Raw genomic sequence first — 13,830 nt, forward strand, 5'->3', positions numbered from 1 at the left:
TGTGGGTTGAATAAAACAATTTTGGGGCAGAACTGCCACCACAGCACAAGGACCTTCCTTGTGTGACTGGAAGTCTGCTGTGTATATGCACAGAAATACTTTTACGCAATACGTTTGATTTTAAAAGACCCTTGTTAAGCAGAGCATCTTCCTGAAATGTTAAAAGTTACACATAACATCAGTATATTCTGTTTTGTGGTTGTGACAATCAAACAGTAATTTCATTTCTAGTTTCCAGTGCAAGTAATGTTAAACATTACAGCTTCAAGGACACTTGCATAGATCAACTTGATTGGATTGTTTCAGTCTATGAAGAGAGCAGATTTATGTCCAAGATGAAGCTGAAAGAATGTACTTTCTGCCATTGCCCCCATCTTTTTGTCTAACAAAAGGACAGGTTACTTTAATGGACTTTGACTGGTAAATCATGTGTAGTTACAAGTCCATTCTATGGTAGGTCACAGAGGTACTGCTAACATCATTCTATGTCTCAAAGACCAGCTTGACTCTCAAAGACTGCTGGAGGAAGATGAGAACATTCAGGAATATTACACTGAAAATTCCTAAGGCATGGCAGCAGCTATACCATGCTGTGTTAGGTCCCCACAGCACAGCTTTGGGAGCTGCTGCTGTGTGTCCGATTCTGCTAAAGCAGTTTTGTGACTACTGTGTTGCTGATAGGCAATCTCAGAAGCTGCAGTCCAAAAGTCCATGCATATCTGAAGAGGAATAAAGCCACCACTTGGGTGTACATATGTAAAGAGTAAAAATGGGACTGAATTCAATTTGCAGTAACCACTAGAAATTGAATAAAAGAAAATGTGAAGGTAAGGTCCCTACCTGGATAGATTATATCCAATGATTTCACCTTTCCTGTCTTTATCATCTCCTCTCATAGAGGCATTGAAATGTTTTAAGTAAACAAATAAGTAGATTCAAATAGAATTTGTCTATACAATTTGCCTACAATTCTCACTAAAAAGTCTTCCCTTAGCCCCATGTACTTAAAACATCTCCCAACTGATTAGTCAACTAAAACTATACTTGATCAGTCTGGTGATTAAAGAATTCAAACACTGAACTTATTGAAAAAATTCAAATCTCAACTTCTGATTTTAAAGTAAGAATATTATTAGACATTAAATAATTTCCATTTTTTTGCAGCAGCAAAATTAATCTCCTACCTTTACACTGCATTCCTTGGCGAAAAAGACCCTTGAGCAACCGTTTGCAGTACTGGCATATGGTAGGTCGAGTGTAAGAATGTACAGCAAAGGTATGAGGCACCTTCACCCTGCAGAGCACCATCTTTTCCATCCATATTGGACGTCCACTCCAGGAGGGAATCCTCTTACTGGGTTCTGGGTGACAACGCTAAAAATAAAGTCAGAAATACATGTGAATAGCTTGTGAATATACGTAAATATTAATGTGAAGTACTAATTCTTAAGTATTGTACTTTTGCTCCCCCAAATCTAGAAATGTTTAAGTGTAGCCCACGCTACATGGCTAGGTGTAGTGGTTAGAAGCGCCAACTTCTATTCTGGTGAGCCAGGTTTGATTTCCCACTCCTCCAGCTGGGGGATCTTGGACTTGCCACAGCACTGATAAAGCTGTTCTGATAGAACACTCACAGCAGAGCTCTCTCAGCCCCACCTACCTCACAGGGTGTCTGTTGTGGGGAGAGCAAAGGGAAGGTAATTGTAAGCTGCTTTAAGACTCTTTCTGGTAGAGAAAAGCAGCATATAAGAACCAACTCTTCATCTAACACTGAAACCAATTTCACAACAGACAGCAAATCCAATAGCCTTCTACATGGTTATTCCTTTTCAAGTTTCCTTCAAAAGTAAGGTGACCAGATTTTAACATTGGTAAACTGGGACACCATTGACCGGGGGGGGGGGGGGGGTTCTTGATTAAAAATTTGGTCTATATGGATCAACAAAAAGTTTCATATGGATCAACAAAAAGTTTCAAAAAGAGCCTCTTGTGGCACAGAGTGGTAAGCAGCAGACATGCAGTCTGAAAGCTTTGCCCATGAGGCTGGGAGTTCAATCCCAGCAGCCGCCTCAAGGTTGACTCAGCCTTCCATCCTTCCGAGGTCGGTAAAATGAGTACCCAGCTTGCCGCTGGGGGGTAAACGGTAATGACTGGGGAGGGCACTGGCAAACCACCCCGTATTGAGTCTGTCATGAAAACGCTAGAGAACGTCACCCCAAGGGTCAGACATGACCCGGTGCTTACACAGGGAATATCTTTACCTTTTAATATATATTTTTTAATTTCAACATAAGTACAATTTGCCAGGTACCCCCAGATGTCCCTCCAAAAGTGGGACAATCTGGTCACTTTATTCAAAAGACTACTGCAGACAACATCTTTATAAATAAAAGAATGTTTTCACGCTGGGACTCCTTAACCAAGTTATTCATGATGAATTGTGTTTATCATAAATCAGCATATTACTGCACCTAAGGCTCAAATTGCACAATATGTTTTGTTTTTTAAACAAGCCAAGACTCCGAGTTGCTTAATTTCTGAAAATGAAGGATATGAAGTCTTAAGCCTGCCTGAAAGTCATATCTTCTAATTTGGAAGCCAATTTTTTTAAGGTATTGGTTTTTAATACCAATTTAGAAACTGAGCATATTATGTATTTATTATATTTATATACAGAATACAAGACACTGACCACTTCCACTCTAGAAACTTTGCTGTCCTGGCTCCCATGTGGGAGCACAAATCCAGGATGGACAAGGTGCACAGGTCAAATGCTTCCCCATGTGGGAGCAGGAAGAGGCAGGGCAAGCTGTTCCGGTTCATACTGAAGCCCAGGGCAAAGCATCCAGTGCGCAAACAGTCACTAAAGTGTTTTCTACTTGTCACACTCAGGGTAACACTGAAACATGTTTATTTTAGGTGTCATATTTTTTATGTTTATATTTTTATATATTTTATATTATATTTATATTTTTAAAATTAGTTAAATCAATACTCATAAGCCTAATAAATGATACGAATGTATTCTGCTACTGTAACTAATTCCCCCTTGCAATCAAATTGCTGGCTTTGACTTATCAAACCCTTAACAGGCCTGGAATTGTGACACTGAAGGATCGTATGTTTCTATACAAACCTTCCTGTTTTAAGAACTTCAGAGTCCCATCATATTATCCCTAAGTCAGAAATAAGATGTTTAAACAGGAGTTGGTCTTTTTGTGGAAGCACCTCACTTAAGTAGTTTTAAACTTTTGAATATAGAGAGAAAGAAAAAGAAAAACTTTCCTAATGAGCCCTAAGCTTGATCCTGACTATTCAGTTACTAAGTGAAGATTTCTTTAACTTCTCCGCACATGATCAAATGCACTCATGTAATTATTACCTCAAAGATTTCAATTATTTAAATGGTTATAAATACACTATTTATTCAAATGCAAAACTAGATTCCCCCCAAATATGCCATCAAAAAGGGGTGGGGGGTTATCATATTATGATTGCATACAAGTTACAGTTATATCCTGTAATATATTTTGTATAAGTTCAACACTTAAGAATGTAGTATTACATTCAGGGTCATCTTCCTTTTAAGTTAATATGGTATTGCTTTTATTTCCCATTTTTTTATATTTCTCTTGATTTTTGTAACAGAAAAAGTAGATTACAATTTTAAAAATTTAAACTTTGCAGAACTATGTTACAGCACTGACATTCAGTCATAAAGTTATTGAGCTGGTGAATAGATCAGATAAAACCTGAATCCAGACATGGAGGTTCAGAAGTCCCCATCTTCAAGGAAAACAGGTGATGGGGTTGCAAATTAAGGCAGTGGTTCTCAACCTTCCTAATGCCACAACCCTTTAATACAGTTCCTCGTGTTGTGGTGACCCCCAACCGTAAAATTATGCAAATGTTCTTTCACAGAAATTAAACTGAAACTGACCAATGGCATGAAGATCCATCATTCATGATTATATATAAATTGATTTCCTCCCCCCCCCCCCCCCGGTTTTTCTCAGTTCAGTTATGCCTTTAGTCCTACCATGCCAATCTCGCTCTTTTCCACTGCTCCAGAAAGACGAACACTCTATCTCAATCTACCTTGAAAGGCTGTTGTGTGGATGGCGCCCTCCCGGCCAAGCTGCTTGCTCTGCTGCCACCCCTGTGAAAGGGTTGTTCGACCCCCAAAGGGGTCCTAACCCCCAAGCTGAGAACCAGTGAACTAAGGTATGTGGTAATAGTTTGTGCTGTTCAACTGTAAATTATTTTTTCTCTTCCAAGTGGCATTATATACCTCCTCTGTGGTTGAAGCTGTGTATTCCATTTGTGCTGATCTTGGGACTGAAAGTGCCGCTCCCGGTAAAGAAACATTAGATAAACGCCTCTTTCTCATTCCACTGCAGTTGTTTGGAATCTTGAAGGCGCATCGCTTGTGGTAGTTCAATCCACACCCTAATGAATCAAGTATGAGAGAGCAGTGAGTATGCAGGGGAGGGAGAAATAAAATAACTTATTAATATTATATTTAAATGTAGCATCATGTTTGCAGGAAATAGAGATCAGCTCTAAAATATAGACAGGCTGTGTCAATTTAAATTGTAAACATCTCTTATAGCACTGCAGTAATGGTATAATTAACCTTGGCAGCGTGTAGAATTTTTTGGCCTCAATACTTGCTTTTTTGACCCTGCTTCACCCTGACTACAGCCAGAAAACAGAGCCTATTATGCAATTCACATTACTGCTGATCTTCCTCAGCTCTCTTCCCCTTACAGACTATCTAAACAATGTACTCCTGGCTCCAATAAAACCACAGAAGTTCAGCATAAGCCGATGGGCAAGAAGCCTCGGGTAAATAATACCTGGACAGTCTGTTGACAGGAGTATTAGAGAAGCAGCTGCAACCAAATTATCAAAGGCTAGAAAAAGAAAGATTCCCATTTGAATTTTACTCATTAAAATTGAGGTAAGAAAAGAAAATCTTTTACTAATACTTCAGCCCTAAACATTTGCACATTTAATACTGGTGTAATTACATTGTTTCTGATATTGGAATACAGTAAACCTTGTTAACAGTCTTAGGATCAAGCCTACGTATTTCTGTACAATCAACCGTATTTTCTTGACACAGGGGAGCAATTGTCTGAAAAATAGTTGTCAGTTTTGTAAGTTTTCTGAAACCAAGCTCATCCTGCCCCCTTATTTCTGAAATACTGTAATATGTCTTATTCCGGGAGAATTTTCTATCACTTAAAAAAAAAGGAATTCAAGTACCTCCTAGGCAACGGTATTAAAAACATCTACTATTTTAATAGAATTTTCATAGAATTTTCATAGAAAATGTCTCATGTGGACAGTCTTACCATCACATTTCAACCCTTGTCGTACCAAGCCCCACAGCATCTCTCCACAATAGTCACAAAAAGTAGGAGCCTTGTATGAATGGACATAAAGCATGTGAGGACGAATCTGGAAATCTTCAACTGTAGCCAAGGCTTTAAAAAAAAATTATAAGACAGGAGTAAGTCCTACTTGTTAAGCAAAGATAATAAAACCACTGGCTGAAACAATTTTTAAAAGCAATAGTTCCAGCCAACAGATCGCCCTTGGTAGAAACCTTAACAATATTCTTAAAATTCTATAAACAACATGTAGTATAAAGGAGGCATATATACCCAGAATTTTAAACAATTGTTTCCAAAAGGTACTGAAGATTTTTAAGCACTATATAACTCAGATCTGAAAACCTTCTAATACAGTAGCACTTATATAAATTACAAATGGATAAACAGGGTACTTCTCAGGCTAGAGCATCCAGGGTGCTCCAGCACCAATTGACCATTCCAAGGAACTGATTGGCCACTGTGTGAGACATGATGCTGGACTACATGAACCACTGGTTTGATCCATCTGGACTCTTCCTATGTTCTTAAATCAGAAGCTCAGAGTCTAGAACAGTGATAATCTTGGTGCTCATTGGTATTACCTGTTTTGAAGCTGAAAGAGTATATATTAGTTCATTGCAATATTACAGTTTCTTCTTGGGCTTTGACAATTATACTCTTCTAGTTTTGGCCAGTCTCTTAGGATAAACTTGCTTGAGGGACAGATGAAATTTGACAAGGCACAATTCCCCCCTAATACCAAATCATCTTTACTAAAGATCCATATAACAATGTAAACACTTCAGCTCATTCAAAGATCCTAGTATTGTTTTATCATATTAGACTCATGCAGTTAATATTAAGGTAGCCTCACTACAAATACAATATCCTTACCAGACAGAACGACCTCAACAAGGTCGCCTTCACGTATTTCTTCAGCTGATGTAATCCGCTGTAAAATATTTTCAGAGTTCAAGTCATGGCGAAACAGGAGAATTTTGTCATACATGCCGAAAAAACCACACTCTGGGAACTGTAGCCAAAAAAAAGCACATGCCATTACTTCTTTATTTTATAAACTCATTTGTTTCAATATAACTAAAATCTTAATGTGGGTATTCCTTATAGCACATACCACTGATGTGTTAATACAGTTGCTCAGTGTTTCTCACTTTGAGACCCACAGAAATCAAATGCAATCAGCATTAACCACTATTAACCAAAAGAGACCCATTACTACTTGCACTATGTAACATCCCACCAAACAAGATTCATCCAATACCCAACAATACTATTTAATAGTACCATGTGGGTAGCCATGTTGGTCTGAAGCAATTGAACAAAGTTTGAGTACTTTATGACCAACAAAGTTTAATTCTTGGTATAAACTTTAGTGCACAAGGTATCTGGTGAAGGGTGCATGCACACAAAAGCTTATACCCGGAAGAAAACTTTGTTAGCCTTAAAGATACCACTGGACTCAGACTTTGTTCAATTCTTCTAACTTAGTTGTTGCATGCATTTCCTTTTGGATATGCTACTGAAAGTGCAAGGTAAACTCCCAGAAACCAATATTAGAAGAGCCAGAAGTAGCACGTGGAAGTGCCACATACAGTTCTTAAGCTGTAAAATGAGTACCATTGCATTAGTGCCGAAAAACCAACTTGTATTAATTACAACCCATAACCCTAAGCAAACCTAACAACAATCTTTTAAAGCTACACATATCACACCAAAATATAAAGCTTTCTGATCTGTTTTCTCATTTGCTTTCATGCAGCTGTAATGCTCATAAATTACAGATTTATGTTTGCCTTGCACAAATGTTGGCAAAAGCAATTTATCCATTTAAAGAAAATATTTTTCCATCTGCTAGACTTTTAAACAGCGAGGTGTAATTTGTTTTAAGACTTAATCACACAGAGCAGTATAGTATATATGGACTAAAATTATTAAGTAAACTTTTTTCTCTGTTCTTCTTTTGATAAAAGACATAATAATTGAAGCTAGAAAACACTGCTGTTGATATATGATAATACACATTGTGAGCTCAAATAGAAAAAATATTGAACAGAACAAAATCAATACAACCATATTTATGTTGTCACATTCAGACCATAGTTCTATATACACATTACATTAAGCAAAAGCCAAGGATATTGACAAGCGGGGGGCGATATTGACATTACATTTTCATATACAGATATGGACGCAGCCAGAAAGCAGCTCTCTGAACAACAAATGGGTAAGCTTACACATCCTTGACAATTTTATGGCCACTTCTGAAATCAGAATTTAATGAATGATAGCATAATTCCTTAAAGCTTCAAGGCGTTGTTAATGAATAAGAACTCATACCCTACTTTTTTCCACACTTTAAGGCAATTATTCTTCCCCTAAGGGGTAGCTACATACAGGAAATGAGTCCATCACCTCATTTCCTTATTATCCCTTTCCTCATCATAGTTTTGGTATATCAGTACTAGCATTACAGCCCTTATCCAAAATTGGAGGGAGGGGAAAGGGAAAAGTATATGTCAAATTGTATGGCTAATGCAGGTAGCTTTTGTGGCTGCCAATGGGTAGAGCGGCCACATTCTAACTATAGTCCATGGATAAGCACAAACAACAAAACAGTTTTAATCAACCTGTATGGTGAATTTGAAGGCACTGTAACAAGGCCGAGGCCCTGTAATCAGATTCATGCTGGCCCCCTTTTGCCCTGGTACTGCCTCTCCCGGTCTCAGCCAGCTACTCTTCTTCTTCCTCTTCCCTTTGAATGGCTCTCCTTTCCTTCTTCATGTCTACCGGTAAATCACTCTATTTCTAACTCTCATTCTATTCCTCCACCTCCCCTCTCACTATTTCTCACCTCCCTTACTCCTCTCCCCAATGCTTATTCTTGGGTTTTCCTTTTATACTCCTCCCCTGGTGGCTCATCTTGTGCTTACATTGTCTCCTATGTTCTTCCCAGGCCACCTTCTACAAGCCAGGCCAAGGCATCTGCTCCAGGTGGAATTGGGCCCTTTCTCCCACCCTCACCATTCACACCCTCACTTCAATCAGGGCATGTTGAAGCCAGCAGACTAGGTCAAATGACCAAAGGCCAGCTGCTGATCAAGAGTGGTGACACCAGGACCCTAACTGCACAAGGCTCTTCCATCACTGAAGCATATCTTTCTCCTTGCCCCCACAATTGTCCAGGTAAGGTAGGAACAGGGTTCCCAAGCCACCAGGGCATTAGAGTAACACACTCATGGCTACTAATAAGCTGGGAAAAACTACTTTTCAACTGCTAGCAGCCTACATACTATCAAAGTATTTAGAGTTTCTTTCATTTGCACTTCTCCCACATGTCCAATATGGGCAGCCTAATTCCATTTTCTTAGGATGGTTCACTATATACACATCTAAATTCCTATAAATAATCCCATTATCCAGTAATTTTCTCATTGCTAATATAATCTGTGTTGAATACAGAATATATAAATATCTACTGCCATCCTCTGCCCACAACAGAAAGATAAAAATTTGTTTAATGACGATACTTTTTAATTTGCATAATAAGCAAGGGGAAATATTGTTAGCAAATTGAAAACTCATCAGCATGTTAAAGAACAGTGAATAATCCTCACCTACTACACATTTACAGCAAAATATTTCTGAAATGTAATCACTTGACTTCTGGAATTGGTTTTTAATTTCTTGGTTGGTTTTAAATTTTAAAAGGTTTTGAGAACTTCACAGGGTGACCTCATCTGCACTTTCTTTGGCCTTAACAAGTATGTATACCTTGTCTTACAAATGCTCTGCTTTAGCACCAGTTCACCACCGCCATTTGCTATGAAAAGAAAAAAGAAGTAGCAGAGTTTGGAAATTAATCTATATTACAAAAAGAGTTAAAGAAGACATTCAGAAACAAATGAGAAATAAAGCAACAACCATTTGTAATATTTTCATCTCAAAAAATCTGACTTCACACTACTGAAAAGGCTTGCTCTTTCCATGCATTCGATTATTGCATTTAGAGCACATTCTAATCTTCAGTTCAGAGGTTCTCAACCATGGAAAGTTCATGGAAGAATATTCTTACTTTTGAGGGGTTACTAATTTAAGCCACAAACACCAAGTCTGGATTCCTAGCAAGTTCATTTGTGTTCAATATATTACAACCAACTCAAAACATCTGCTGGTCCCCCCCCCCCCCATTGACTGAACTATCCAACCTCCCCAGGGATATGTCAGTGTTGTTGCTCTGTTGAAATACTGTTCAGGTTGACATGCTATGTTATGATTGTTATCTGACAGATCGTTATAATGTTCTATGTAACTATTTTTACAACGTTCTGTGTAAACCACCCAGAGCCGTATGGAAGGGCGGTATAAAAATCCAAATACATAAAATATTTTACTTTTGCACACTGGGAGCATCAAAAGGCATTAAAAATTCTGCCAAAGGCCTAACTCATTAGGACTGTTTCCACAGTGGCAACATCATTCAGTTTTGTATTTTTAAAGGGTCATCTTTTTCATCCGTTTCCACAATTAAATTTGGTTCTTTACAGCCCCAAATTGCCCTTCACTTGCCCTACAGCAAAGGAATTACCAGAAAACCAGATTTCATCTTTTCAAGCAGGGACTAACAGGGTTTAATTCGGGAAATGCAGGTTTTTCTCTGCACCCACCAGAGTCATTTCAGCACACACTTTTCCTTGTCACCATCCTATCTTCCCTCTTTCTTCCCCTCCCTTCCTCCCTCCATTTAAAAAAGCTCCTGTTTTCTTTTTAAAATATGATCATATTACAACGCTGTTTCTATGTTTTAAAAAAGACAGTCTTGTACAGCAGTGTTATAACACAGAGGTTTTTTTTAAATTAAACTCAAGACATTTGGGAGGATCAAGGGTGCAGGATGGTGGGATTAAGGAGTTCAATGAAAACAAAGGTGAAAGCAGGCACCATTTTGAAAAAAACATTTTTTGAAAAGGGAAGGGAGCAAAGCATGATGGGAGGCTGCCTCCATTGGACTCAGTGCGGAAAGCATGTCATGAATTTCAGCCTGAGAAATAAGGGAAAGAAAGCCCAGATGCAGAAACACTAGAGTCAACTTGCAGCACCAAAGGAAACCGAAAGCGAGGCTAAAAGAAGGTATATTTCCTAATGCAGAAATGGTCTAAGACAGTGGTCCCCAACCTTTTATCACCGGGGACCACTCAACGCTTGACAATTTTACTGAGGCCCACTGCCCTAACGCTCTCTGACTCTGGTCACTATGGTAATGTTTAAACATCCCTTCAAAATAAGATACAGACACGCCACAACAATGAACATAAGGAATGAAAATTTTAACTCATGACAATGACAAATCAATGGGAACCCTGAGCTTGTTTCTCTGCAATGAGATAATCCCATGTGCACCTGCCGGATTATGGATGAAGTAAAGGGCCGGGGGGGGGGGGAGGCGTCCTTCGCGGCCCACCTCCAGTTAGTCGACGAACCACATGTGCTCCCCGGCCCAGAGGTTGGGGAGCGCTAGTCTAAGACAGTAAACCTCCAGTGAGCATGTCTGATGATTGTCTTTCCTTTAATTTGGGGATCACTGAAATTATAGCTGCTACCTGCTGTCTTAAAGTGTGGCCTATCTGACCCCTCTAACTACGCCTTCCTGCTGGAAATCTAAGAGATTCACTATTGAAGGATGTGAGTCCACTTCTCTAACGCAATCAATGACAAAGTATAAACACTATTAGTAGACTGTCTATGTTAAGACAATATGGTCTCTGTTGCTTCCTTAGTGTATCCTAGACTCAGCAAAGAGTTTTGCTCAACCTCCAAGCACTTAAACACCACCATGCCCAATTTGGATATGCCCTGTTGAAGTAGGTCTGAGCACACAGGTGTTCCACTGACATCTGGATCAGTGCTGAATACCACAGGTGTCTAGGCCAACCAGGTGCTATCACAATGACGCGTGCTCCAATATCCTTTATCTTGTATAGTAGTAGCCTTGACAATGTGTAGAGGGAATGTGTAGAGCCACTTGGCTAAAAGTGCATCCAATAATTCCACCTTTGGATGCTGGTAATGTGACCAGAATCTCTAGACTTGTGCACTGTTGGCTGTGGTGAACAAGAGCCCATTCCGTATGTGTAGGATAATGCACTTTCAGTGTACTTTTGCAGCTGGATTTTCCTGTGCAGAACAGGAAAATCTGCTTCTAAAGTGCATTGAAAGTTCATTAACTAATGTGTGCGGAATGGGCCAAGGCAAAATGTTGTCCCTATGGGGGCAAATGTTGACCCCATCTTCAAGAAAGTGGAAAAGGAGGATCCAGGTAACTACCAACCCATCAGCTTGACCTGTGTGGCTGGCAAAATTTTGAAACAAATCATCATTCAGTCCTTGAGCAGCTAGAACAGAGAGCTGTGATTTCTAAGACTCAGCACGGGTTTCACCAGAACAAGTCTCCATCTTTGAACATTTTTAAAGAGAGGATAGATATGCCCTATCTTTAGAGGAACTATATCTATGTGGGCTTAATCTGCCCCTTTTTGGGGCTGCCTTAGTTGGCCAGTTGGTCACATTCTCCTCTTGAGTGACATTTGGGATTTGTCTTTCCCATTATAAGTCTCTATCTCTTCTCTCATTGCCAATCTAATGAGTTTAAAGAAGTTGGAAGGCACATTAAGGAATTGAGAGGCTTGTGCACTCTCAGTTTCCATAGGAACTCCTACAGAAATAGGCTGCAAACTTCTGTTTCCATCTCTGTGCCACCGCGCTGGGATGCTCAGAGACAGACGCTAAATAAGCTGGGTTACCACACCGACTTTTTAGCAGATTGCACACTTTTAAGGCGCTCTCTCTCTCTTTGTCAATGGCTAAGACAGCCCAAGACAGACCACTGTCTGCTACATAGAATCATAGAATCATAGACTTGGAAGGGGCCATACAGGCCATCTAGTCCAACCCCCTGCTCAACACAGGATCAGCCCTAACCATCCTAAAGCATCCAAGAAAAGTGTGTATCCAGCCTTTGCTTGAAGACTGCCAGTAGGTCTCCTAAGGAATCAGGATAAAAGTGGCTGGAACATCATCCTCAGACTAAAAGCCCTCTTCCCTTAAGACATGTATCTTGAATCCTCCAAAGGCAAAAAGGCGTGACTGGGAACACAGTGCTTTCATCGCTTTAAATGGTGCCTACTAGCTGCTAAGGCACAGCGCTTTTACCAATACAACTGCCTGAAGTCCCTCAAATCCTACTCTGAAATGAGCTTTCTCTCAATTAGGTAATGAATCAGATTTAGAGAAGATTAGAAAAGCCTAGGAAAAAAATTAAGTTTAAAAAAATTAATTACCCTATGGAGGTAAGAAGATTGACAAGGGGTGCCTTCCACCATGAAGGAGACAGGAAATAAAATCAAGTCCTGCCTCCCTAAGCAAGTGGTGGGAAACACCTACAAAGATATCCTCATGCCTCAGTAGAGAGGAGGGGACAGAAGCATGTGCACAAAAATTCTAGTGAAAGTCTATCAAAGGATATGTGAAACACATGCCTATTCCAGGGCCCCTTGGTTCTGGACACCTCCTTCTCTGTCACAGACACACACACACACACAAACATGCACACATGCAGATAAAAACTCCTTCCCCCCCCCACTCCCCACTGGCCTCTCCCCCCCCTTACCTCCTTGCTTCCCCAACTTCCTCTCTGGTCCTTCCCCCCTCCCTCTGTCTGACAGGAACCCATACACATAGACTCCTTCCCTCCCCACACACACCCACACACCCTTACCTCTAGTGGCAGGGGGACCTCTGTGTTCTGTGGTCCTCCACCACCTCAGGTGGCCAGCCCGCAGCTGGTAGCTGCAGGGCTCTTTCAGGGGTCCAGCAGTGCCACAGCAGAGCACCCAGCAAGGCTCAGAGCTAGGCCTCGCTGCTCCGCCACACCAGCTCCTCTTCTCGTCTTCCAAGGCTGGTCCCACTTTCCTGAGGATGGGACAGGCCTCAGAAGATGGGCGGCAGTACCAGAGCATTGAGTGGAGCTCAGTGCTGGGTGTCGCTGCTCTGGCACTGCTGCCACTGCCACCACCACCACCATCATCTACTGAAAATCAGCAGCTCCTGCTGCTCCCCTTTTCTCATAGGCCAGTACACCAGTGCAATACCCATCAGCAGCTGGGTCAGGAACAAAGAATGCTTTCCAGATGAAACTAGACTGGTCATTCTGTAGAAGAAAGAAATGACAGAAGTCAGAACGTCAGATGCTGCCGGGTTCTCCTTAACTGGCAGAGCTTAGAAGGAGAGAGTATGTGACAGTTCTAGAGAGAAGACGTAGTACACACATGATTGCTTAGCAGGTTTTAGAGTTAATTCTTAGAGCAGAGTCTTTACAGGATCAGGATTGACAAGCTGATAGGTAAGTAGTAGGGATTTGCACCTGGAAAGATGA

General features: G+C 40.4%; 1 protein-coding gene across 1 annotated transcript in view; it reads right to left on the reverse strand.

The window, feature by feature from the left end:
• PRKD3 (protein kinase D3) overlaps window positions 1–13,830 on the reverse strand; it is a 63,521-nt gene that overhangs the window by 26,001 nt on the left and 23,690 nt on the right. Inside the window, exons 3-6 of the mRNA XM_077344137.1 lie at window positions 6,276–6,414; window positions 5,361–5,492; window positions 4,292–4,449; window positions 1,185–1,374 (exon numbers count right to left, since the gene is read on the reverse strand). Coding sequence (XP_077200252.1) covers window positions 1,185–1,374; window positions 4,292–4,449; window positions 5,361–5,492; window positions 6,276–6,414 — 619 coding nt within the window. The remainder of the gene's footprint in view (window positions 1–1,184; window positions 1,375–4,291; window positions 4,450–5,360; window positions 5,493–6,275; window positions 6,415–13,830) is intronic.

The sequence above is a fragment of the Paroedura picta genome, chromosome 1 (genome assembly GCF_049243985.1).
Source record: "Paroedura picta isolate Pp20150507F chromosome 1, Ppicta_v3.0, whole genome shotgun sequence".
NCBI lineage: Eukaryota > Metazoa > Chordata > Lepidosauria > Squamata > Gekkonidae > Paroedura > Paroedura picta.